Raw genomic sequence first — 25,600 nt, forward strand, 5'->3', positions numbered from 1 at the left:
GCTCATTGAATGCTTGCACGGAAGAGTGCTGCTGTGTTCTGGGGTCAACAGGCACTAATTTTGGAATCATGTCAAAAAAAAATACTCCTCACAATTCAATATTGTTCGGCGACCACACATTACGAAAACACGTGCTACGGAAAGTCATCATTTTGTATGGTCGAGTTTTATTGTTAAAAGAACATTTGAGTTGTTGAACAGTATTTTGCTTGTCTATATTTAAATTATTAGTATATTCCGAGAGGATTTTTAAATTGAACACACGGACTACTGCTTGGAAAAGAGAGATGAATAATTTGAGAGCCAAATCGGAACAACATTTTGAAACTTTCAATAGAAAGTACAAAAATCTTGGAGTTGTAGGAAAGGGTGCCTATGGTTCTGTGAGTTGTTACGAAGATAAAAGTAGAAAGAAAGTTGCTGTCAAACAATTCTTCATGAGGAGTGGTAAAGACGATGGTATTCCTATCACACTCTGCCGAGAAATCAATTTGTTGAGAGAATTGGAGCATGAAAACATTCTAAAAGTTCAAGATATTGTCATTAGTACGGACGGAAGCTTTAATATGATTTGTGATTTTTGCAAAATAGATTTAGAAAAGTTGCTCACGTATCATAAATCACAGATAAGAGCACATAACACCTCACCACCTCTCCCTTCAAAACTGGATGATCACATGATTCGATCAATTTTGTATCAAATTTTGAAAGGAATTCACTATTTGCACAGCAAATGGGTAAGTTACTCAATTTCATATGCTGTTAAACGATCTGGTTTTTCAACATATTGTACTAGGTGATACATCGTGATTTGAAACCCTCAAATATTCTCATTAATGACGTGGACGGTGCAGATAGAGGGTGTGTCAAGGTTGCAGATTTTGGTAAGTCTCAACAACAATTATAGTATGGCCTTTGAATTTCTAACATTACATGATTCAGGATTGGCACGTATTTTCAAAGCTCCCTTACGAAAGCTTGTGGACGATGGACCTGTTGTCACCATTTGGTACCGATCACCTGAGTTGCTTCTTGGGTCAAAACACTATACACCTGCGCTCGACATTTGGAGTATTGGATGTATCATGTATGAACTATATGAATTGAAACCTCTCTTTAAGGGTGAGGAGGTAAAACAAGGAAATAATCCAAATCCATTTCAAAAAGATCAACTCGATAAGATATTTCAAGTATTGGGCACTCCAACCGTTGACCAATGGCCTTCATTGAGCAGCCTTCCAGAATTCAAACAATTGAGTAATTTCACAAAATATGAAAATAAGCTGGAAGCTGAGTCTCACTTTAGCAAAGACTCCCCTGAATATGATTTGCTTAAACGATTATTGGAATACGATCCTTCCAAGAGAATTACTGCTAAGGAAGCACTTCAACATCCTTATTTCAATCCAAAGCCAAGTTCCAATTGCTTTGAACAACACAGATACATTTATCCTGAAATTAGACCAGTGTTACATCCTACGCCCAATGTGATGAGGCCTCATCCTCCACAAAATCAACCAAGTTATCCACACCCTAATCCTCATTCTTTACCACAGCCACAATACCCTCAACCCAGTTATCCACCTTCTCAACCACAGCCATCAATGAATCCCATGAATCCTTCAAGTAACAGTGCCAACCAAAATCAAAAGCCAGTCATCAACAACTCATCAGGCTCATCCTCCAATAAGAGGAAAAAGAAAGACGAGTCCAGCAAAATGTCGTCAAGTTCAAAGAAAAAAAAGCAGTAATATACCTACTTGTGGAAAATAGGTATATTTTACTCCTATCAATTGTGACTGTAAATAATTACGTTATTAAAACAATTTGGGTGGCTTCATACAGCTCAAAGAATTGTTTTTCCAAATTATCGTAATCATTGTCAGCACCCATGATTGTTAAGTAATGTTGAAGATCAATTGTCTCTTGCCAGTTCAGAATCCTTGCAGATAAATTCCACCTCTTCAGTTGAAATGTGATATTATCGCTCTCGTTTCTCTTGTATTGAGCAAGTAATAAAGGCAAAGTAGGTTTCTTCAACAATATCTTTAGCAGATAAACTGTAGAAAAGAAATTGTCGTACAACTTCTTGTCATACAGACAGTCAGTAGCAACAATAAGATCAATATTCTCTTCCATACTGGTTTTCAAAATACTAGTGAAATCATAACCCCATTCTAATGGTAGAATTCGAAATTGATTCTCAGAAATTTCATTTAATTTGCATTGTGTTAAACATCGCTCTTCAAAATCTGAAGTATTCAAATCGGTCATGATAGATCTATTTCTTGCATTGAGTTTACAGTTTAATATTGAGGGTAGCCCTAATCCACATCCTAATTCTAATATGGTGATAGGCTTTGTCTGAATGACAGGCAATTGAAATCCATCAAAGATTTCAGAATGATCCGTACGAGTCATCTCATGAAGAAAATAATTAGCCAATAAAACAGAACAATTCCACAAATGAGTTCCCGTGTGCTTGTTGTGTTCGGATATAAGCACTCGTAATTTAATTTGCAACTGTTGAAGACTCGGCTCGGCAATCGCACTCTCCCCCGAGTACAAAGGGTATGAAAATTGAAACCGCTGATCAAACGTAAAAGTGATTGTTTCATCTTCATCAATTAGATTAACTTCTTCATCATCATCATTACATTCTTCTTCCTCTGAATTACATTCCTCTTGATCGGAATGGCCAATCATTTTTCTTCAAAGAAAAAATGTTGAAAGGCGTTACGAAGAGTGTTTTGACCGTATCCCGAAAACATAAATTAAATACTAATTTATTGTTGAATCATTGTTGCAGTGGAAATGGCACCTTTAATTTTAGAGGATTCGATTATCCAGTGATGATGAATACTCTCAACCAATCATTCCCTAGAAAATTTCATCTTTATAGAAATAATTCCTCGATGAATGATCCGAAGGTGGATGATTCTCCGAAGATTAATACTCAAATCCCATCCAGTAATGTAAATATTAAATGGTGGAAGTGGGCACTTGCTGCTGGAGCGTTTTATCTAACCTATGAATTAATGTCTGAAGCGATTCTTCCAATAATAGAAAGAGAAACAACTCTTCACTTATCAGTTGAACAAGAGGATGAAGCTTATCATTGGTTAATGTCATATTTTGCTCAACATTCATACACACAAAATTGTAGACATTTGTCTGTTCTTTCTTCTGATAACAGAGCTATTTCAAATGTTTTGGGAGGCTTATTTGGAGTTTTTGGAGCTATTCTAGCTTCACAAAATGAGACTTCTCAACATGAAGAACATTCAGTTCTGTATGTTCCAGTACATGGGGAAAGGCACTTTTTCATGTATAAGGGTAAATTAATGTGGCTATTAATTCAAAAAATTGAACAAGGAGGAGAAAAACATAAACCCACAAGAGAATCTTTAAAGTTGACAATATTATCCAGAGACAAGAAATTACTTACTGACCTTGTTGAAGAAGCGAGACAATTGTTCAAGGAGCACAAAAAAGATAAGACAGTAATTTATTCTCCAAGCTTGGATTGTTACGATTGGGAAGAATTGACAAGAAAACCAAAACGACCACTTAATTCGTTAGTACTTCAAGGAAATGTGTTAGAGGAAATTACGTCAGATGTAAAGTCCTTTGTTGAGGGCTCTTCGTTCTATTACAACAGGGGAATTCCATACAGAAGGGGTATTTTGCTTCAGGGTATGTTTTACATGAAACGGATTTTGAATGTTTCTTACTCCTATCAACAACAACAAAAGGTCCTCCAGGAACAGGCAAATCAAGTACTGTCATGGCACTCGCAGGAGAATTAGGAATGGACATTTACATTCTCAACGTTAGCAGTAATCAACTCAATGACGAGAAATTATCTAGACTTCTTCATAAGGTTCCACAAAATTCTATTGTTCTAATGGAGGATGTTGACTCATGTCAATCTGCCGTGGATCAATCTTTGGATCAATCACAACGATATGACACCGAAGCTCACCGCATCTCAGTGAGTGGATTACTAAATTCTATTGATGGCCTTAGTGCTCAAGAAGGTCGAATATTGTTCCTCACGACCAATCATCCTGAGAAATTGAATCCAGCTCTGGTTCGACCTGGAAGAGTTGACAGAAAATTTTCTATCAGCTATGCTGACTCGACACAAGTGAGAAAGCTCTTTCAAAACTTTTATCAAGATGAAAAGGGATATGAAGAGAAGATGGCACAACATTTTGCAGATAAATTAACACGATTCAAACAGGAAAATATTACACCAGCCCAACTTCAAGGATACTTTATGAAATACAGAGGACAGCCTCAATGCGCAATAGAAAATATTCGTGAGCTATTCGAGCAAGAATGAGCAGTACTGCATACATGGTAATACACACTGTTGGCTTTTTCGTCAGAAAGAGAAATGATAGAACATTATTTTCAAATGAATGCGTATTCTGCACCTCATCGATACCTATAATGGGAAACAATTTTTGGTTTAGGGAGAGTGTTTGTTTTTACAATACCCATATGCTCACTTCGTTTCAAGTATTTTCTCACTAACTCTGGGTCTAGATCTTCTACCACTTTACGTTGTGGTTTCTTCATCAGAGCAGCAGTAGTAGTGATAGCATTTCGTGAGATGACACTTGCAGATGCTGGTCGTTTTGGAATTTTGCTACTATATTCTTCTTCCCATTGGTCCAACAACGATGTGGGCTTGTTGTTGTTTTGCTGGTCCATGATCAATTTTTGTTTTTTGTGAATTTTCTTATTATACACGACGGTGTTTGCAAAAGTACCACTTCCTCCCAGTTTCTTAAATAAATCAGTAGTGTCCTCTTTTTTTGAGTCTTTGCCTTGTGAATGGATATGTTGTGAATGAATGGGAGCGTATTCTCTGCGAGAGATGAATTCTGCAAGCCTGATTCGACTGTCTGTAGACGTAGGTTGGTAGGGAATGAATTCGTTCAAGCAAGAAGTGCTGTTGTTATTTGTGATGGAATTGTTCTTTTGGCCCGTATCGTAATGGTGGTTGTGGATTTTTGGCCTATAATGCAGCATGGGATTTTGAAGCATTCGTTTTCTTCTAGCTTGCTCGTCTTCCCAGTTTTCACTTGCTTGTCGAATTAACTGTTCACGTGAATAACAAATGTGTTATTATAATTTGGAAATCCTTAAATGAAAAGACATACCTTTTCAACAATTTGTTCATTTTCCTTTTTCTCTCTCACAAAGTGGAGTAAGAACGTTAGAAATCTTTGAATACGCGAGAAGAGCATATATTTTCGAAGCTTTTTTTGCTTTTCCATTTCAAAAAACTGAAGAAATCGTTGCAGAAATTGACAAAACGAAGAGCAATCACTGAAATTTGTTTTTTCAGTAAATACATGATCCTTGTGAGTAAGCTGAAGCTTTCTACAATATGAAGGTAATAAAGCTGAAAGAGTTGAAGGGCTTTTCTCGCCAATCATGCATAGGCCTTTAGCAGAAATCCGCTTCAAATGACTCAATAAATTGCTATTAATAAAAATTGTGAGATAATGCAACGCTATCATGTTCAAGTCCAAATTAAACCAAACATAATCTTTTGTTAAAATAGATGTCAGGGTTGTGAAGCACGTAATTCTTTGATAAAGATACGAGTTGTAATCTTCATTGCAACGCACCAAATTAAGGCATTTGTTGTAAAGAATATTCCAGAAATTGTGGATGGGTGAGTTGGCTATTCAAAGAAGTGAGCTAAAAACAATGAAGATATTGCAACACTTACAATGTTGAGAATAAGCAGATATTAGTTCAATAACTTTGGCAGAGAGCGAAAAATTTCGAGAGGTGATATTCTCAACCACCTTACATAATTTTTTCTCTGGTACCAGTTTGAGGTTGGCATTTCCAGAGCTCTCCTTATTTGCTGTTCACATATGTGTTATTAGTTAAATCGTAAAATATTTAGATCTAACAACCTACCACTGTTCACATAGGAAATGACAATTATTAAACATTGTATCATTTTCATGGGTACAGTATTTGGATCTTCTAAAATATCAAGTAACTTGTTAATTCCTCCCGATTGAACAAAATAAACTCTAAATTCTCTTGTTTCTGAAATGTTAGACAAGATAGAAAGTGTGCTAATGAAAATGAAATCCTCAACTGGATCTGTACTTTGGGGATGTGTCATTAAGAAACAGTTGACTGCAGGCCTTACAACTGAAAATTGCTTTACAAACTGAAGCGCAAATTCCTTGGATCGAATAATTCTCGCCAATGTTCTCACGCACCAATATTTCGAAATAACATCTTTGAAGGTGAGAGCAGGAATTAATATTTCTCCTCCTCGAGCATCCACAATTTCCTTCTTGAACCTGTCCATTCCTGAGAAATGATAAAGAGCTTCATCACACATTCTCTTCACACTAGTTGATATTGTTTCCTTGATCGTTTGAACGAGACTGGGTACGAACGTGGATGAAAACAAATGGCTTCTGTCAGCGCATATCCATTTCCGACTGATAAACAATTTTAACACCATAACTTGGATACGATCGCATCCATTTGATTTTATCATCCATTCGATGAAACCAACATCCATATTTTCCTCAATAATTTTCTGGACAGCTTCTTCCGAGTATTGGGTGATTGCATTGTCTAGAGTTTTTGCCAATGTATGCCTGATTAAAAAGTCTTTTTCTGAATGCCGTTGCATGATGAAAATTATAAATTCACGATTGAGCATCACTTGACCATTAATATTTTCATTGTTGATAATATTAAGGCATGTCTTTGCTGCTGCTCTCTTTGCAACAACTGAAACGCCATGTGATCCCAAAAGTATGTGCAACAGCTCAACCAAGCGTAATTTTTCAGTATTCATCATGCAAATTGCAATCTTGGGAAAGCTAGAAAAATTTGCAAACACTTCAGTCACGTGTGACACGACCGAGACGGCCTTTTCATGGTTGGCATGGATATACTGTTCGATAAGTTGACCCAGTTTCTCAAGTCCCCAAACTTCAACAATTCTAGCAGCACAATCACCTTTCATGATGTGTGAGTTATTGAGAAGAGGGTGAGGAGCAGTGCACAAACACCAAATACTAACCTCTCATTTGGGCTACCGAAAGAGCCTTACAAACCTCAATGATGAGATCTGTATCTTGTTCAGGTTTAAGTAAGAAAAGCATTGGTAGAAGCGCTCCATCTGTTGCAAAGGTTTTTCCGCAAGCAGGATGTCGAGCCAACAATCCCACACATTTGATGGCCAGTAATTGAATATTCATATTGTGATTGCATAATGTTCGTGCCAATCCCTTAAAACATGATGTATCTCGTATACTAGGAATATACTTTTTCTCTTTGCAAATATTAATAAAAGTCATCAGAGAATATTTTACAATTTCCGTATTATCCTCTGTTGTCATTAAGTGGATCAAGGCATCTACAGCTTCAACTAAGAGTCCTAATTTTGAGTCATCTATTTTGAATTTGTTATGATTGTTTCAATAGTTACGTGATGATATTATTGTTGTTGTTGGTTTTAAAAGCAATCGGATGATTCATTTTACGAAACTATTTTCAAACGTACTCTGTTCCGAAAATTTGAAAAACACTTTGGCACTTTCCAACTTGGCATCTTCAGCTCCTTGGAATGCCAACTTGATGTAATGCTCCAAAAGACTCATTGAAACAAATTTTTGGCGGTCGATTGCAGCTAACAGTAGAAGTGATGATCAGAGATAGAAATCCCGTTGCAAGCATTATTATGATAATAATGCTTGCAACGGGATTCGATTTTTCAATCCATCATTCCTCGTGTACTCAATATATTCAACTAAAAATATTGACAAGAAGGATGAGCGTTGGAAGAAAAAAAATACCTCTCGCCACCAAGCATGTACCCCTTCAAACAACCTTCGGAATTGATTCAAGCCTTATGCGATGGTAGCAACAATGACAGTAATAGCGGTATTTTGAATATTGGTAATGTTAGTGGAGTTACTAACAACAATATGGAGGATGAATCGATCATCAAAGTAACAATGAAGCAGTATCAACCATCATCGGGATACAAAGTTAATGCTTTGAAAAGTTTGAAAAATCTGGTGATTGGAAACCCCAAAAAGAAGCAACTAGTTGCTGAAATGGGTGTGTTACCAATGTATGTTTGTCATTCTAGTTTCTTTCTTGATTTACATCAATTCCGATCACGATCAATAATCAAGTCTTGTGAACATTCTACAAAACTCGAAAGACGAAGAGCTGCTTATTCAGAGCGCAGCTACCATCGGAAGTTTAGCTCATTGTAACGAATTAATTTTCCTTATCATTCAAACGGAGCCCACACTAAACTTCCTCACTCGCCACCTTATCCATTTTAATAACACTAATAAGCTCACAGAAACAGTTGCTCGAAGTGTATATAATATTTTCTCCAAAGATATTACGAGTATAATATCGTCTAATAATTTAGGGTTTCAGAATGCAGATTTTGAAATTACCAAGGTAGGTAATTTACATTCTTGAAGACTACAATTTTCTTCAACATGCTATGTTTTTTCACGATCAAAATCCACATTTTATTATAATTTCATGCCTCGTTACTCACCACTGTAAAGAATATGCCTCTTTTAATAGAACTATTGAGCTGTCCTAACCACACTGTAAATGAAATGGCAGCTGCTGTCATAAGATTTTGTTTTTCTTCAGAACAAAGAGCTCAACACTACTCTGCGTTTAGTGAAAAAATTTTGCCTCAGTTATTCAGATTGCTCTACACTAATTATTCCTCTCATGAGATAATTTTAGACTCTATTTGTAAAATACTTTTATTTTCTAAGAGCAAGGAAGTTGCTGATTTTATATGCAATGAAAATTCAAACCTTGAATTATTGACAGGATTTTGCTTTCATGATAAATTAGAAATCAAACTAAGCGCCATCGACTGTGTAGCACTACTACAGAAACTTAATTCAGCTGCAGGCAAAATTTCGCATCGAGATATTTCCACAAATATTGTACCAGAGTTTTCTAAGATATTGAACGACATTTATGACACGTCTGTTCTTTCAGTGCAGAGTGTTAAAAAGGTACTTCTATCGATGTGCCTTTGTATGGAATGTGATTTGGAAATCCAATCAGATTTTGTTTCTGCTAAATTTATTTCCAAATTGATTAACATTTCACAAAAGATGCTGGCAGATGCTGGTGGTGATTGCAAATTTGGAAATATAACTGCTAGTCTTGAGCTAATTTTGGCTATTGCCATGATGTGCTCCAGCAATGAAGAAGCACGTTCACAAATTATTGAGTCGTCTTTCTTTATCAAAAGCATATTAATTTCATGTTTGGACTTGGAAAAGAATCCTCAACTTTCAACGTCACTGGTAGAAGCTGCATTATCTTGCACCAAAGTCCTCTCGAGGGCACAGAAACCACTTCGATCAAGTTTAATATCATCTGCCGGAAATTTACTTTCTATTCTATGCAACTACATTGTTGATAGCTCTAACGAAATTAATATTCGGAAGTTAGCTATTCAGACCTTTCACAATTTAACTCTGGACTTGGAATCTGTGAAAGATTTTGTCCAAAACAATCAGAAATTGCTGGAAACAATATCAGACGTTTGCCAACAAGCATCCATCTCTTCACCAACAATTAGAATGAGCATGGTTACACTTGCAAGGAATATTCTCTACCGAGCTGAATTATCCTTGAAGAAGAAGTTCCTCGAACATTTTCCAGTTTCTAAAATGGTTGACCTTTTATCATCAAACGACAGTGAGTCGAACATTGAGTTTAAGATTGGAGTATTGAGCTGCATTAGAAATTTAATATTTGGAGAAACGAACGCAGTCGAACATGAAATTATGTCTTCGGAGGTGTGCCAACAGCTGGTTTTAACACTACTTGATCATCTCAAATCTAGTTCCGTTCTCGATCCAGCCTTCGTTTCGGAAATTTATTTTGTTTTTGCCAACATTGTTGCTACATGCAGGAATGAAATGAAGCGATACGTCTTACAAAAGGATATTTTAGATATGGCTTTTAAAGTGAAGCAAGAACATGTGACAAATGAGGAGGTTGTGAAATCTACCTTATTCTTTCTTAGCAATCTTGTTTGGGAAAGAAATGATCAGGCTTTCCAAAAGGAGTGTTATCAACAACTCAGAGCATATGTACAGGGAGACAAGCTGGTCAATGACACCACAAACGAGAGCTATGCTGTTCAGACTCTCGTGCAACAAGTGAATTCTCAATACAAGCAGTTGGAAGATCGTTGCAAATAAAGTGTCGTGTCATTTATGAAAATTCATTAGCAGGTTCTTTCCACAAATTTTGTTAAATATCAATAATTTCCTTACTTCCTCTCGTGATGTGGTGCTCATTTTCAAGTTCCTTCTCACCATTCAAAGTCTCTGAAACCACATCAATTTTATGCGATAACAATTCCCAAATATATTCATCCAAAGTGTTTCTAGCAATCAAATAGTGAATATCAACGGTACTCTTTTGTCCAATTCTGTGAGCTCTATCTTCACATTGCACCAATGATCCGCTGTTCCATGTCAATTCTCCAAACACCACTGTTTTACAAGGCACAAAATTCAATCCAACACCAGCCACTGCAATACTCAAAATTGCTACCTTTACATCAGGATCTTCTCTGAATTGTTGTGAAATGTCTTGTCGTTGATCGATTGGTGTTTCTCCATCAATTCTCACAAACTTGTAGGTTTTTCCTTCTCGAACCTTAATATCTTGAATTTCATCACGAATGTGCTCCTCGATGGTGTTCATCACAGATCTGTGATGAGCAAAAATTAAAAACTTTTCTCCTTTTCTCAAATACTTTCTTGCAAAGAGTCCAATAGATCTCTGTTTAGCCACAGCTGTGAGATTATATTTCTGTAACACTTCAGAGTCATTGGGATCGAGAATACTTCCTTTCTTTCTTTTTCTAAAACTTTCAAAAGTTAATCGGTGAGGTCCAATATCTTCTTCTGGTAGATTCAAATAGGTTAAAAATCGTCTCTTTGGAGGTAATTGAGACAATACATCTCGCTTCAATCTTCTTATCATTACAGATCGACTTAACAGAACATGTAATTCTGACAATCGTTTGCTTCCTCGGTAATCAGCTCCTGTAAAATAAGTGCTTTTCAAATCGCAATATCGTTCACCGAATTGAGTCTTTTTCAAAAGTGTTGCCTTTCCTTTTTGTGAAGATAAAAGTGCTTTCATTTGAGTGAACAGTTCAATTGGTCTGCTTGGAGAAGCTGTTCCAGATATCAAAATTACTCGCTTGGATGTTTTCAATAGAGGTAGAATGTTCTTGGCTCGTTTCGAATCATCGTTCTTAATCATGTGAGACTCGTCACCAATAATTAAAGAAAACTTAGATAACCATTCACTAATTTTGGTATCATTAGTGGAATTCTTGGATATTAGGTCGTAAGAAATGATAAAAGCTAAATATTTCTTTGGTTGAACGGATGTCTCGTCGATCAGTTTCATCAAATTTTGAGTACTATCCACAATGGCAATATATTGTTCTAAACTGTCTCCTTGAATGTTAAAAGTGTCACCAACTGTTTTCTTTACCCAATCCATGTCAATCCATGTCGTCAGCTCTTTTTTCCAATTATTATGAAGGCTACAAGGTCCAACAATAAGCATTGGCCAATCCTTGGTATAATAGCATGCAATTCCTAAAGCTTGCAATGTCTTTCCTAAACCCATTTCATCACTAATTACAGAATATATTCAGCAGCTTTTGTAACAATTTGAAACCATCTCACACTTACCATAGCATGACTCGTCCATCTCTAGATATTCCAAATTCGATGCCTTCTTTTTGAAAAGGTAAAATACTACTGAACATTTTAGCTGGAAGTCTTAATGAGAGATCGTATTCACTTTTGTTTCTTTTTTGTCGTGTCTTAAAAGCCTTTACCATCATATCATAATGATCCAAAACTTCAAACACAAAGTTTGGTATTGGCTCCAATAGAATGTCATCAAAATTTTCTGTGAAAAACTTTAGAATTTCGTCATAGTCAAAGTACGAAAAATATAGAACTGGTGGAATTTGAGACAAAGTAGGATTAGGACGATCTTGAATTACTTGTATCACTTGTTCTTCATTATCAATGACATTTTCTTCAGAGGTCGTGATGGATTGTTCTTCCGATTCTGATGAATGATGATTCAGATGTGAATGAGGTTGATAAACCTTTTCCACGTGAAAGGTGGATGTTAACGCATCTTTGACTCTGTTGTAAACATTCATACTTGGAAATATTAATTTAATACTCAATTTGTCAGTGATAGAATGAATCTCTAAGTGTTTCTTGTTTCTAAAAGTATCAACTTCAAATTGAATTCTTCTGCTCCTTTCTGTTTCTTCCTTTTTATGATCAGCCATTCGTTGAACAGCAGCTCTTTTTTTCCAATCCCAACCCAATGTCTTTCCGATCATGTTTGAAAATTCTCTTCTCATCATCACATCATTGTAAGATTTTACAATATAATTGGAATGAGATATTTTTGTGATGAATGGATCGGAATTGATGAGATGCATGTATGGTATACTTTCCTTTCGGCGGATGTGTGTCGGGATGATAGGCTGACCGATCATTGGTAGCAGTAAGGACGAGAATTGTGCACACCTAGAGGATGTATTTGTTCTTGCAAATGCTAGCATTTTTTTTGAAATTCAATCAATTCTCTTATGGACCATCCGTCTTGAAAGAATAATTAATTAATAATTTCATCAAGTTCAACCTGATACATTTTCGTTTTGATACAGTTGGAGTCCAACATCGGCAACATACCGACATCTCAATCATGGCTTGTTAGCTTGACATAATGTTGAGAGAAATGACGTTGGCGGGTGTCATTTACAACTTAGTAAATCGTTGAAAAAATGTCTCTCATCATGTCCTATGGCCTCGAACACTCTCAAACCGTGGGAGAGAGGTTATATGGTAATGATGTGTTTGAAAAGGTTAAGAATAGTCTTTCAAGCCTCCAACCATCAACAACAGAAAATATTTCTTCTCATCTCGAAAATCACGATTCAAACAAAATCCATACTGGTAGCAAGACAAAGACAGCCTACAAGAGTCAACAATCATCGGAGAGTCACACATTGACAGCTTCTACAAATTCAATATCTTCGACGGAGAGTTCAAAAAACAAGAGAATCTCTTCTTCGATCAAGTCATTGTCAATTACATTAGACACGAGCCATCAAAACTACAAAGGAAAGGCATTGGATCATCAAACAACCAATCAATGCATTTATCTCACCACATTACTAGGCATGTTGGATAATTTAAGAAAACTGTCCATAGCTTCTCAAGTTGCAATTGCGAACATCACGTCATTGAGTGACAAAACGTTTAAGAGAGTGTGCCTTGTGCATGACAAGTATCAAGAGTTGAGGGCCAAACTTGAGAGTATGGAATATGATCATTTACGTACCAAGGATGAAACGAAACCTGTGGTGAGATATCAAGAACCTGAGCAAGGACGTTTCAATCCAAGTACCATGAGTGACGGATGGTATGAACAATACTTGAAGTGTCCTGATAATCCCAATTTCAAACCACTCGAAGACTTGATTTTGAAACCTGGCTATGCCAATACAACCATTTCTCAAAATTATTCAAATCCAGACGGTATATTTTCTTCTTGGAAAGATAATTATGTTCGACAAATGAAGAATGAAATCAAAAACAATTCGGCTCTAGCGTCTTCAAGAAAATCCTTACAAATTGGAGATGTGGTTGTACCTGAGAAAAAAGTGAAAAGAATCAAACAGGCATGGAAACAGTTTGATAAAGATAATGGTCTCAAGCAACTAGTACAAAAACGAGAAGGAAGTTGCAGTAGTAGTACACAACTGTCAGAATCACAAAAGATTGTCATTACAGGTTGTCAACAAGCAGCCCCAACTAGGAAAACAAAGATTCATTCCGTCATGAGATCTGCAAGTCAAAAAACGATTCTGACTACAGCCACAAATGTTTCATCTCCACCTAAAGCAGATGTAAGGCGAAAACCATTACCATCAATACCGAAATCTAACAGTCAAGCCAGTGGTGAGTCAAATATTTCTGAATTATCACTGAACTTGAAAATATCATCACCTTCACACGAGTCTTCCCCAATTCCATCGTCGACAAGCGAAGAAGTTTCCCAACCAATCAGCTCAACAAACAGTTCAATATCAGAGAGCACTGCAACTGCATCAACCATCTTGTCACAACAAGATTGTTCTCACACAGACAGTTCTTCTATTGGAATGAATCATGAATCTAGAACTCTCATTCCTCCACCTCCATCAATACCAGCACAAAATTATATTCCACCTCCCCCGCCAATGTCATCAGCCCAGTCTGTACTCGTCACTTCTCCAACAATTCCTCCTCCACCTCCTCTTACTTCCATATCCCTTACCTCAAACGCCGTTGGTATTAAAATCTCTGAGTTGGCAGGTGTCAGCAGACAACAGAAACAATCAGTCTCACCAAGAGATCAAACGGTTAGAAATGATACTATGGCTGATTTGCTTGAGAGTATACGAAAAGGAATTAAGCTTTCTAAGGCCACAGAACGAGTCATTGCTCAAAAACCACCTCCTACAAAAGAAGCATTTGATGTGTTCAGTGTTCTCAAAGAAAAGTTCAAACTTGCAAGAGGTGGAGAATCATGTGATGAATCGTTTCGTCATAATTATGGAGAGTCAGCCTCTGAAGATTGGTAAATTATTATTCTTCGATCATGTTCAGAGAGGATCACGGTTGTTTTTGTCGACAACAACAAATAAAAATGAAAGACATTTCCTACTTTCAACATCATCCTTCACACTCCTCTCGATCCACACCATCATTAAACACCACACCCATTACTCGGAAATGGTACAATATCAACTTCCATTCACCCTACATTAAATACCTGTTACCTCTCTCTTTGTTAGGATTTATTATGTGCTATAATCAAGAGTATTTGAGATGGGAGTGGAATCAATTCCAAACTTCAAGAAGAAAACGACAACGCTTTCTTGCAAATAATGCATATTATCAAAAGTATCAAACGAGACCACCTGGTTATGCTGGGTCTCTTCAAGAATTGTTTGAACAGAGAGAGCCTGTGGGTTTTTTGAGGAGAGTTCTCTTCCAAATTAAACTATTCATTATGAAACATGAAAGTAAGCTAGATCCTTATCTCAACACGGGAAATGATATCGAGAACCGAATGAAGGCCTATGAATCATTGCTAAAGAAACGGCAATAGTAATTGGATTATATGTTGTTGTCCGATTGTGCTTCTTGTGGGTTGGTGGTAACATCATGATGGTTAGGAGACGATGAATTCGATTTCGGGTCCAAAGGAAATTGTTTGTTGATGATTGAAAATATCTTCAATCTCTCGCATTCACTAAATTCCAAATCTTCCACTTGTTGGAGAGTATCAGCAAATTGAAGAACATCTTTCACTTTCTCTTCCAATAAATTCATTTTACCCTTTAATTCATCCACTGTTTCGTTAATTGATTGTTCGAATTGTGAGGAATAGTCTCCCGATGAATTTGCAACTTGTTGTTGTTGTGGATGATGCATCGTTGGCCACAATAAAACTTTTTTTGTAAAATATTTGGAAATTTAAAAAAATGTTGAATAGACTTGCTACAAAAGTAGGTTAGGCCTTGTTGTTGTTGGATTGGGCATTCAATCATTTATTATTAATATCATTTGATGACACATCAATAATATATGGATATATTGGAAATCACGATGGAACACTACTATCTATCGTGATGAATTAATACCCGATGAAAATTGTTGTTCTTCAATCATCATCATTCTCTTCATATTTGCACAACAACAATAGAAATCATCAAAGATTATCTGTAACAACGCCACCACCAGATCATACGCTGTTGTTGCTCAAACTCCAAAGGCCTATGATACCAGCAAGGAAGTTTTCAAGGCTGCCTCTCCACTTCAATCTCTCTGGAGTATTGGTTCTTATGAGGACAGATTGATTTCTCTCTTGAGCGCTATTCGTCCATATAAAATCACCCCAGAATTTGTTAACGCTGCCAACGAAGTTCTCAACAAACAATATAAAACTGCAGACATCATTCCAAAGGAAAAGACACTCGATTTTGCAAAGTGTATCCAAGGAGTTGATACCATCGAATTGGACGAACACACTTTAACTGCTTACTATGGCGAGGACTACAAGGACATTTTACAAGAATTCTTTGAATTGAAGCCATCTCTTTCGCAAAGAGCAATGGACAGATATCTCCAATTGAATGCTGCCAAATACGAACAAATCAAGAAGGAACGAGCTGAGAGAATTTTGGCTTGGTGCAGAGAAACTGCCAAGAAGTTGTAAATTCATGAATTGAGTCATAAACAAATATTAGGGTTGTTTACTCTGTTTGATAAGAGGATTATCGTGCACTTTTTTGCTGTTCAAATTGACGTAATGTCTCCAACTTGTCTTGATAGGAAATTCTTTCAAAATTCAATCTGGCGAGCTCTCTATTCGAATAAAACTTTTCTCTGTTGAGAGCTCGTGTCTCCCTAACGTCTCTGGGTGGTTTGTCTGCATAAAGTGACAAATTAAAAAGAGAATAACTTGCTTCGTTTTGCATTGCTCGTTCTAGTTTTTTCTCGTTCCTTTCCAATAGTTTGGCTTGAAGCCAAATGTGAAATTCTAAAATCAAATAGGTTGGTAAAAACAGCACTAAAAAGTAGAACAAATAAAGGTGACCTCGTCCTTTTGCTTTTCTCAATTCTTGACGTTTTTTAATGGTCTCTGCTCCAATCCTGAGGCGTTCATTCCATTGTTGCAGACTGAGCGGATTTCCAGTTAATTTTTCAACAAATAGATGTGGCAATGATTTTAATTTATCTTCTAATTTGCGAATGTCCTCTTCAAGGCTAGATTCTTGATTGTTGTTGATATTGTTTTGTGCATCGTTATTTTCTTGAATTTGTGATGATGATGGGAAACGATTCATGTCGTGATTATCACCTTTATCTGAAAGTGCGGAAGATGTAAATCGTAGAGATGTATGATAAGTACGTTTCAAATTACAAATTGTTGGTCCAATAATTTCCGAAGTTTTTACAGCTGCTGCATGAAACCGCCGTCGAGTGATGGATGTAAATCCCCTGCAGTTTAACATCATTTTTATTTGTATCAAAATCTAGTCAATTCATGCTCAATGCTCCATGCTATCAGGCTGACATTAAAGGGCAATGTTGGGAACTTGTTTATTGCAAATTTATCGAACCTTTTGTTTTAATTTCTGAAGATTTTGAATGTCGTTAATCTTTCCATTACTTCTTCCTTCAAAACCAGCTCTCTTTCTTTCCGAATTTGTTGAATTTGTTTGTTGCTTTTTCTGTTTTTGTTTCCTTTTGGCAAGCTGTTCTTGTTTCTTTAATTTAGATTGCAAAACTCTCACATCATTATCATCTCTACCTTTAACAATTTTAGTCATGGCCGATTGCATCTTCTCTTCCTTTGCAATTTTATCACCATGTTTCATATGACTCAATTTCGATTGATGTTTAAGTTTTTCTGAAATGGCCTTCTTAATTTGTTTTTTAGAATTGCGGGATGAAGAGGGTTCATCACTTTCAGCACCATCATCAAAAACATCAACAACTTTGGAGAATTTCATCGCGTTTGAATCATTGTCATCTTTTCGTTTTCTCTTTTTAGAATTTTCAGAAGCATCATCATTAAATATTAAGTCTTCATCTTCAGAGTCATCTTCATCATCGGATTCAATTGCTAATTTGTTTTTGTATCGCTTTTTGGCCAGCTTGGACATTTTGGATTTTTCATACTTTTGTTTCTTGGCAGCAAAATGTTTGAGTATTTCATCATCCTCTTCATCGGATTCCACTTGAAGAGGAGTCTTGTTGGAGATGATCGATGAAGGAGAGAACATGGAATAAACTATGTATGTACATCAATTGGAATGATAAAAGGTTCGTTAGTAACAGCAATCATCATTATTTAAACAAATGATAATAATAATAATATTATTATTAACAACATTCAAAATGATTCGTTTAAAACAATAAAATACATACATTTTAAAAAGGTGTTTATATTTTGCGTTAATTCCTTTTGATCATCGACATTGTTTTCGTTGCTGTTGTTGTTCTGCTCCGATGGCGCTGCTGTTGAAGAATGAGAAGTCATTTGTTTTTTTTTTCATTCCAATCACAAACTCAAATTTATTGTTGAAAATGTTAATTTCAGTTTCTGACTAACAAGAAATCCAGAGTTGATCCTCTACGCAGATTTATAATTGAGATACAAAGGACCAATCACAAGAGTAATGGTGGCAAGAAGCTTTGCAAGCACGTGGAGAGAAGGACCCGTTGTGTCCTAAAGAAACAGCGATCATAACGTTCAATGACAATAAATAAACAACAATACTCCATGTTACATACCTTAAATGGATCTCCAATGGTGTCACCAATGACGGTTGCTTTATGTACGGAAGACCCTTTTCCACCCAAACTTTTATCCATCTCAGTCAACTTTTTAGCATTATCCCATGCACCTCCACTGTTATTGAAAAACTGTTGTTTTCAAACAAGGAATGACATTCATGATATAACAATAGCAACAAAATCGATTTGACTTACCAATGCCATTAAAATACATGCAATGGTTGCAACCATCAAAAATCCAGCTGATACTTCAGCTCCTAAATAGGGTTGACCAATAGCTTGTCCTATTAATCTAAAGAAGAATCCGACAATGGCAGGAGCAAGGAAAGCCAATAATCCAGGAAGAATCATTTGAATCAGAGAAGCACGAGTGACAATAGCAACACATCTCTCATAGTTGGGCTTTTGTCTAAAGTCCATAATTCCTGGAATTTCTCGGAATTGTCTTCTCACTTCTTCAATGACAGTTTGAGCTGTGTTTCCTACAGCCTTAATGGTGAGAGAGGAGAAGACAAAAACAAGACAAGCACCTAAAAGACCGCCAATGAATACTTCTGGAACGGCCAAATTCACAACTCTGAAACTAATTCCGATATATGCTTCAATAGTGTCCAGAAACGCAGAAAATAGTAAAAAGGCAGCAAGTGCAGCCGATCCTACAGAATAGCCTTTCGTGAGCGCTTTGGTTGTGTTACCAACCGCATCGAGACGATCTGTGATCATTCGAATATTTGGTGGTAATGACGACATTTCAGCAATACCTAAATCCAATTCAATACGATGTTTAAAATAGTGGAAGGATTATGATGAGCACATGACAAGATTGTCACATGTGTTGGATCGTACGAGCTCAAAGACTTACCTCCAGCATTGTCGACAATAGGACCAAGAGCATCCATAGCAAGGATGTAACTTGAACTTGAAAGCATACCAATGGTTGCAACTGCAGTTCCAAATAAACCTCCAATAGGAGATCCATATTCATCTAAAATTCCACTACTTCTTCCCAAATAGTACGACCCTAAAATTGCAATTGAAATGACAAGGACTGGTACAGCAGTAGACTCCAATCCAACAGCAATACCTGCAATGATATTTGTGGCAGGTCCTGTCTTGGATGCTTCAATAATGCTTTGAACTGGACGCCAATTGTAGTCTGTGTAATAAATGGTGATGCAAACAAATGCAAATGATGTTAAAATACCAATCAATCCACAAAACATAAACTTCCACCATGCATCAGGATATTGATCCGATCTCAGGAACCAATAGGAGCAAGCAACGAAAAGACATGTGGTAATCAACACACTAATCACATAGCCGATATTAAGGGCTTTCATTGGGTCATCTAAATGTTCTTGTTTGATCGCTGGTTCATTTTCTTCTTCATTGTCCTCAATTTGTGTCTCAGATACTTCAGTCTTCTCTGGAATTTCATTACGAATAAGGGAATAGCTCTCATCGCCGTGAGTCATTTCTGAAAGGTCACGTACTCGAACAAAGAACATTCCTACCCATGTACCAATCATACCACAAATATGAACAATTAAAGGATAAATGATAAATGAAATGGGTGTGGAAATTTGAGGAAATGCTTGAGTGGTTAGAGTACCTCCTAAAATCATCACACCAATATTTTCAGCAGATATGGATTCGAACAAGTCACTGCCACGCCTGTTAAGAGAGTGATATTATCAAAATGTTAGAAAGGTGATCAAATGATTCGAAATATCATGATGTATCACATACCCTGCGCAATCACCAACATTGTCTCCAACAAGATCTGCAATCACAGCTGGATTACGAATATCATCTTCAGGAATGTTTTGTTCCACTTTACCTACAAGATCAGCACCAACGTCAGCAGCCTTAGTGAAAATACCTCCACCCAGTTGAGCGAACAATGCCGATAAACTACAACCAAATGAAAAGCCAACAATCATACCAACAATTTGAGTTGGAGTAATGATTTCTTTTGGAATGGCAAGATAAAGGATCGAAAAGAGTACAATTACACCCAATATACTTCCTGATACGACCAAAAATCCAACAAATGCTCCTGATCTCATTGCAATGTTAAGGGCCTCTCGATAACTTCTAGTAGCAGCACTGGCCACTCTTGAATTGGCATTGACACTCACAAACATTCCAACAAATCCTGATAATGCGCTGAAAATCACACCCAATAGAAAACTAATTGTCACAAGTGTAGCAATAACTGCAATATGCAAGTCAGGATCAGTAGCACTCTTTGCTCGCAACATGTACAACCCGAATAATGCCAAAGCAACAGGAATTGTAATTCCTACACCACAAAAATTAAATACTACCTTGCATGTCATTACATACCTGCAATGGCCAAGTACTGTGTTTTTAAAAAACCTTGTGCTCCTTCCTTAATAGGATCTGCTACAGCAATCATTTCAGTTGTTCCTCTATTCTTTCTCAGTACGTGAGTGGCTAAAAAGAAGGCACCCACGATCGAAGCAATTGACAAGAATATAATTGTTGCAATTTGTCCCCATGCCTCTCCATATATTGGGCTGGTCACAACATATTCAAATCTGGCAAAGGAAGTTGTTGAGGGATTAAATGATTGTTTTGGAGTTGCTGTGACTGTAATGGAACCATTTCCTGGTGTATTTCCAGCATAAAAATCCACACTTGCACTTCCAGAGGCGTCAGTTTGTACTTGTCTTGGTGAAAAGTATGGTCTTAATTTTGAATGGACGCCAGGAGTTTCATAGAAATAAATCGTTACATTTTGGGCAGGACCTTTTGTGATTAAGCTGTTCACCGTTACTGTCAATCGTGATCCGTATTTTGTTGATGCTTCCAAAGTTACCTTGCTCAAGAAAGGCTGATTCAATGTGAAGGAATATGATTCAGCCTCTGTGATCGGAATCAATTCATGAATTGATTTGTTTTTGAATTTAAAATAAATGATTTAAAGAACGTTCGCAATGCACGAGTATTTGATCTATTATTGGCTGTGTAACTGCCTGTACTTACTGATCAAGGAGCAGCACAAAATTGTTGCCACGAGGAGAATCAGTGCATGCACAATCAGGCTTATTTTCATTTTTATGAATTGAAAAATTAAATTTAATTATTATGATTTTCAATTTTGTTGGAACTTCCAAATCATGAGTTCAAAGGAATAAAACTGTTTCTCCAGTCCGTACACTTTTGGTTGGACAGAGGTCAGAAGTAGAAATCATTGGACGACAGAAACCACAACAAGTGTTGTCATGACAGCAGCCATCAATTGTTCCGTAAATTTTAATAAGGACGTTACGCACGAGTAATTCCCAAAAACAATACTAAAAAAATTTCATAACGGCTAAGGGAAACCACCCAAGAGAGTTGTTTCCATCCATACTAAACACCATCTCATGAGGTCCTCTTTCACCTCTTCCTTGAACTCGAGTGTTCGCTTGACTCCGGTACGAGAGAGGGACGGACGACCACTCACGACAAAGGCTCGTAAGTATCAATGAATGAGGTCCGGAGTGACCAACCTCTACAATGATGATGATAACCTTAATGATAGAGACCGAAGTACCTGGGCCAGGAAATTACAACGTACGATCCAGCTTTGGTGAAGGTCTAAAGTTTTCTCTTTCTGGTCGTACAGGACAAAGTAATCGTAAGTAATTGAACCTCATCACTATTACATTGCAATTTATTTTGATCCGATGAATGATCTCTTCTCCGATACACAGTGGAGAGAAGACCTGGACCAGGGCCAGGAAGCTATACCGTACGAGGAGATTTTGAATTGGACTCAAATAGAAATAGAAAAGGATTCAGCCTTAGTAGTAGACACAAGGAAATTTCAGCCGGAGGGAATCCAGTCGGACCAGGTACCTACAATCTTAAATCTGATTTCGAGGCTTCGCCAAAGAAAGGCTTTAGTTTGTCTGGAAGAGCCAATTCGGCATCTGCATCAAGCAGGTCATCAGTGCCAGGTCCCGGATCCTATTATTGTGATAATCAATTCAAAGCTTCGTCGTCCCCAAGATATTCCTTATCTGGAAGAACGAGACAAGTAACTTCAGCTATCAATACAAACATTGGACCTGGCTCATACAAACTTAAATCAGATTTTGAAAGCTCAGGAAAAGGATTTTCAATATCAGGTAGAACAACATCTAATCATCATTCTGGAACAGCTCCAGGGCCAGGACAATATGATAGCAAAAGCGATTTTCGAAATGATGGAAAGAAAGGATTTTCACTGTCAACTCGTCACAAAGATCTAACTCCATCCAGTTCTTCTCCAGGACCTGGTACCTATAATGCGCCTAGTAGTTTCTCTGGAGTTCTAAGTGCATCGTTGAAAGGCAGGCCAAAAGATAACTCAATTTCATTTAGCCCAGGACCAGGTGCTTATCAACAACGGTCCGATTTTGAGTTGTCAACAAAGAGAGGTTTCTCATTGTCGGGTAGACCTAAGGAATCATCACCTCATTCTGCCTCTCCAGGACCAGGGACCTACAAGACAAGATCTGACTTTGACTCTAACAGCGGATTAAGGTATTCTATCTCTGGTAGGCCAAAAGATCTTTCTGCTTCAGTTAGCTCAGTCGGTCCCGGTTCTTACTCGCTAAAATCAGATTTTGATGAACACAAGAAAGGATTTTCTCTTTCTTCACGTCACAAGGAGCTTGCCTCTTCTATGGCAGTGCCAGGCCCCGGAACTTATAAACCTGTGTCAGATTTCGAAAACTCCAAATCAAAGGGGTTCAGTCTCTCCGGACGAACAAGCATTCTAAACAAGTCAATGGAAAGTGTTCCAGGACCAGGTACTTACTCCCTAACAAGCACCATTGGTAAAGGATCTGTTGCGCATGTATTTGGAACTGGTATGTAAAATATCTTGAACTAGGTAAATAAATAGGTTTCTACATACCATTTATTGTCTAAGAAGAGAGTTAATTTCGCTAATCTTCATCGGTAGCAATGTACACATTTGCTTTGCCAGATCCATCTCCGCTTGTACCCTCTCCAATATCTCCACGTTAGAGTTATAGAACTTGACACAAAACTCATACGCATGAAGACTTTTTCTCATGTAATCAATGGTTTGAAGAGGATCTGAGGAGATAAAGTTGTAGTACATTCTTCCTAGAAGAAGATGAGCTCTGAAAAACGCAGGCTTATTTTCAGGTTCCACATTCAAAACACCTTTATCTGTAAATAGGCCAATAAACTTGGTAAGGAAGGAAAGAGACTTGGTAATGCTAATATGTATTACAGATACAGATAGTAAATTGTAACAATACGCAAATTACTTACATGGAATTCAATTTTTTAAAGCTCACTTCTTTGTATAGATCTTTAAGCTTATTTTTCAAACTTAAAAGTTCGAAGATGGACACATATGTTTCTGCCACCTCAAAACAAAGCTGTTTCAGTAGGTCTCTATAGTACGCTACGTTCAGTTCTCCTGTGTTCTTTTCTAGAAGATCTAATCTCCTTTCATGCATTGCTCTAATACATGTAATTATGAATAACTTTTGATAAACACTTCTCAAACTTACACTTTTCTATCGAGGTTCTCCTCGAAAAATATTACACATCGGTAGAGTGAGCTCAAATCTTGGAGCAATGAGATGTGGTCAGAAACAAAGCCATCTATGACATAATATTCTAAGGCTTTTTCAAACGCCTTTTTACCATCTTTGAATACTTCAAGAGCTTCTGAAAAGGATCTGCACACATACGAATCTGTTTCATTGTGTTCAATAGGTATGTTATCAAAATAGAACGTGGAAAACCCAGTATTGGTTTTTTCAATTAATATCTTCTCACCACTATCAGAGGGAAGAGGTGTTAAAATTTGTCCATGTTGAATCCGAGATGGTTCATACTGTTCAACCCATTCCTTACTGTACTCAAGCTTGTCAAGAAAAAGTTTTCCTTTAGCCATACTAATTTTGGCCATTAATTCTTTTTCTTCTTCTGTTTCAGTAAATGTTTTCATTAGAATATATTCTGCTGCCTTGATGAAATGGATAGCGGTCTTGTAGTCAAGTTTCTCAAGAAAGAAAGAGCTTAGTTGGATGCTGTTTTCTATCCATTCGCTCTTACTATATTCAAGTCCGCTATTTAATTGGCGTTGTAATGTTAAAAAGCAATAACGAGATGCTTGATCTCCATCCTTTAAATGTGTATATACTTGGGCTAAGTAGTATGCTGTTAGGGTGTAATCATTTTCCAGATCTTGTTTCGTTGATGGGTCAACATTTGCTTCATTCAATTTGAAATAGTTATAAATTTCTTCAGATTTCATGAGATATTTAAGTGCCGTATGATATTCACTTCTATTTGTCCAAATAGCACCCAAATAATAATATGACTCATTCATGTAATGAATAAAGTTGATATCTTTTGGAATTATTGTATCATTTTTAATTCTGTCCTCAGATAAATCATCATTTTGTGATGAAGTTCCCTTTGTTTCATCTCCGAGAGTATTGATTGACTTGATGAAGAATCTTTCTGCGTTAGAGAACTCGTCAGTATCATAATAATTCACGCCTAATAAATGGAATACCTTCCCAAGAAGCATTTCATTGTCAAGACTGGTTTTTTCCTCGTGTTGCATCAATTCATTCATAACACTCTCCTAATCATCATTATTTCCTTGCCAATTGTAATTTCAGATCTGTTCATTCACTTACCAACACTTCTCTTGATTTATACAAATTTTTGTATGGTTTTTCTTCAAATTCCGATGGTGTCTTTCCAATCATCACAGCTTGTTGTATTCTCTCGGGAACACTTCCTTGCACAACAAGATTTTCCATACATGTTTGTGGGTGCTCTTCATGATGGGGTTCCATAGTAGGATCTTTGCTTTGAATACGCTCTAAAAAACTTTGAAATGATTCTTGAGGCATAATTGTATTTGGTTGTAAAGGTTTAGGCTTATTTTTTTCGGCTGAACTTTTCCAGCCTCTCTGAGGTTGTACGTACACCACTGTTAAGGACCAATCTATGATGTAGTTTGTATCTGTATTGCGGGCGATCCTAATCATTGAGGTTAAGAAAGATTAATTCGAGCGAGGAATGACCTCAGAGTTTGTCATTTCCCCATCAAATGTCATACA

The 25,600-nt window shown here is 36.9% G+C and overlaps 15 protein-coding genes across 15 annotated transcripts; 7 read left to right on the plus strand and 8 right to left on the minus strand.

Moving 5' to 3' along the window:
* Nucleotides 1-287: 287 nt before the first annotated feature.
* Nucleotides 288-1,751, plus strand: C9374_001672 (uncharacterized protein; the record flags this gene model as incomplete). Its single annotated transcript, XM_044691005.1, has 3 exons — nucleotides 288-737; nucleotides 797-884; nucleotides 943-1,751. 3 exons carry the CDS (start codon nucleotides 288-290, stop codon nucleotides 1,749-1,751), a joined length of 1,347 nt encoding a protein of 448 aa, XP_044551332.1.
* A 58-nt stretch (nucleotides 1,752-1,809) lies between these two features.
* Nucleotides 1,810-2,706, minus strand: C9374_001673 (uncharacterized protein; the record flags this gene model as incomplete). The annotated part of the gene is made up of 1 exon (XM_044691006.1): nucleotides 1,810-2,706. The coding sequence occupies one exon, from the start codon at nucleotides 2,704-2,706 to the stop codon at nucleotides 1,810-1,812; it is 897 nt and encodes a 298-aa protein (XP_044551333.1).
* Nucleotides 2,707-2,915: 209 nt separating this feature from the next.
* Nucleotides 2,916-4,348, plus strand: C9374_001674 (uncharacterized protein; the record flags this gene model as incomplete). Its single annotated transcript, XM_044691007.1, has 2 exons — nucleotides 2,916-3,696; nucleotides 3,756-4,348. 2 exons carry the CDS (start codon nucleotides 2,916-2,918, stop codon nucleotides 4,346-4,348), a joined length of 1,374 nt encoding a protein of 457 aa, XP_044551334.1.
* Nucleotides 4,349-4,443: 95 nt separating this feature from the next.
* On the minus strand, nucleotides 4,444-7,664 carry C9374_001675 (uncharacterized protein; the record flags this gene model as incomplete). The annotated part of the gene is made up of 6 exons (XM_044691008.1): nucleotides 4,444-5,112; nucleotides 5,175-5,704; nucleotides 5,753-5,893; nucleotides 5,950-7,020; nucleotides 7,085-7,456; nucleotides 7,568-7,664. 6 exons carry the CDS (start codon nucleotides 7,662-7,664, stop codon nucleotides 4,444-4,446), a joined length of 2,880 nt encoding a protein of 959 aa, XP_044551335.1.
* A 210-nt stretch (nucleotides 7,665-7,874) lies between these two features.
* Nucleotides 7,875-10,271, plus strand: C9374_001676 (uncharacterized protein; the record flags this gene model as incomplete). The annotated part of the gene is made up of 3 exons (XM_044691009.1): nucleotides 7,875-8,140; nucleotides 8,205-8,484; nucleotides 8,598-10,271. The coding sequence occupies 3 exons, from the start codon at nucleotides 7,875-7,877 to the stop codon at nucleotides 10,269-10,271; spliced, it is 2,220 nt and encodes a 739-aa protein (XP_044551336.1).
* A 52-nt stretch (nucleotides 10,272-10,323) lies between these two features.
* C9374_001677 (uncharacterized protein) lies at nucleotides 10,324-12,688 on the minus strand (the record flags this gene model as incomplete). Its single annotated transcript, XM_044691010.1, has 2 exons — nucleotides 10,324-11,731; nucleotides 11,790-12,688. The coding sequence occupies 2 exons, from the start codon at nucleotides 12,686-12,688 to the stop codon at nucleotides 10,324-10,326; spliced, it is 2,307 nt and encodes a 768-aa protein (XP_044551337.1).
* Nucleotides 12,689-12,910: 222 nt separating this feature from the next.
* On the plus strand, nucleotides 12,911-14,755 carry C9374_001678 (uncharacterized protein; the record flags this gene model as incomplete). Its single annotated transcript, XM_044691011.1, has 1 exon — nucleotides 12,911-14,755. The coding sequence occupies one exon, from the start codon at nucleotides 12,911-12,913 to the stop codon at nucleotides 14,753-14,755; it is 1,845 nt and encodes a 614-aa protein (XP_044551338.1).
* A 65-nt stretch (nucleotides 14,756-14,820) lies between these two features.
* Nucleotides 14,821-15,285, plus strand: C9374_001679 (uncharacterized protein; the record flags this gene model as incomplete). The annotated part of the gene is made up of 1 exon (XM_044691012.1): nucleotides 14,821-15,285. One exon carries the CDS (start codon nucleotides 14,821-14,823, stop codon nucleotides 15,283-15,285), a length of 465 nt encoding a protein of 154 aa, XP_044551339.1.
* Nucleotides 15,286-15,293: 8 nt separating this feature from the next.
* Nucleotides 15,294-15,611, minus strand: C9374_001680 (uncharacterized protein; the record flags this gene model as incomplete). The annotated part of the gene is made up of 1 exon (XM_044691014.1): nucleotides 15,294-15,611. One exon carries the CDS (start codon nucleotides 15,609-15,611, stop codon nucleotides 15,294-15,296), a length of 318 nt encoding a protein of 105 aa, XP_044551340.1.
* Nucleotides 15,612-15,661: 50 nt separating this feature from the next.
* Nucleotides 15,662-16,395, plus strand: C9374_001681 (uncharacterized protein; the record flags this gene model as incomplete). Its single annotated transcript, XM_044691015.1, has 2 exons — nucleotides 15,662-15,685; nucleotides 15,883-16,395. 2 exons carry the CDS (start codon nucleotides 15,662-15,664, stop codon nucleotides 16,393-16,395), a joined length of 537 nt encoding a protein of 178 aa, XP_044551341.1.
* Nucleotides 16,396-16,453: 58 nt separating this feature from the next.
* Nucleotides 16,454-17,197, minus strand: C9374_001682 (uncharacterized protein; the record flags this gene model as incomplete). Its single annotated transcript, XM_044691016.1, has 1 exon — nucleotides 16,454-17,197. The coding sequence occupies one exon, from the start codon at nucleotides 17,195-17,197 to the stop codon at nucleotides 16,454-16,456; it is 744 nt and encodes a 247-aa protein (XP_044551342.1).
* A 96-nt stretch (nucleotides 17,198-17,293) lies between these two features.
* On the minus strand, nucleotides 17,294-18,225 carry C9374_001683 (uncharacterized protein; the record flags this gene model as incomplete). Its single annotated transcript, XM_044691017.1, has 2 exons — nucleotides 17,294-17,976; nucleotides 18,114-18,225. The coding sequence occupies 2 exons, from the start codon at nucleotides 18,223-18,225 to the stop codon at nucleotides 17,294-17,296; spliced, it is 795 nt and encodes a 264-aa protein (XP_044551343.1).
* Nucleotides 18,226-18,318: 93 nt separating this feature from the next.
* C9374_001684 (uncharacterized protein) lies at nucleotides 18,319-21,564 on the minus strand (the record flags this gene model as incomplete). The annotated part of the gene is made up of 7 exons (XM_044691018.1): nucleotides 18,319-18,414; nucleotides 18,480-18,611; nucleotides 18,678-19,243; nucleotides 19,345-20,156; nucleotides 20,232-20,787; nucleotides 20,832-21,374; nucleotides 21,495-21,564. 7 exons carry the CDS (start codon nucleotides 21,562-21,564, stop codon nucleotides 18,319-18,321), a joined length of 2,775 nt encoding a protein of 924 aa, XP_044551344.1.
* Nucleotides 21,565-21,877: 313 nt separating this feature from the next.
* C9374_001685 (uncharacterized protein) lies at nucleotides 21,878-23,358 on the plus strand (the record flags this gene model as incomplete). The annotated part of the gene is made up of 3 exons (XM_044691019.1): nucleotides 21,878-21,968; nucleotides 22,036-22,131; nucleotides 22,208-23,358. 3 exons carry the CDS (start codon nucleotides 21,878-21,880, stop codon nucleotides 23,356-23,358), a joined length of 1,338 nt encoding a protein of 445 aa, XP_044551345.1.
* Nucleotides 23,359-23,400: 42 nt separating this feature from the next.
* On the minus strand, nucleotides 23,401-25,390 carry C9374_001686 (uncharacterized protein; the record flags this gene model as incomplete). Its single annotated transcript, XM_044691020.1, has 4 exons — nucleotides 23,401-23,728; nucleotides 23,784-23,978; nucleotides 24,029-25,116; nucleotides 25,172-25,390. 4 exons carry the CDS (start codon nucleotides 25,388-25,390, stop codon nucleotides 23,401-23,403), a joined length of 1,830 nt encoding a protein of 609 aa, XP_044551346.1.
* Between the last annotated feature and the right edge of the window lie 210 nt (nucleotides 25,391-25,600).

This window comes from Naegleria lovaniensis (genome assembly GCF_003324165.1).
Source record: "Naegleria lovaniensis strain ATCC 30569 chromosome Unknown tig014, whole genome shotgun sequence".
Lineage (NCBI taxonomy): Eukaryota > Heterolobosea > Eutetramitea > Acrasida > Naegleriidae > Naegleria > Naegleria lovaniensis.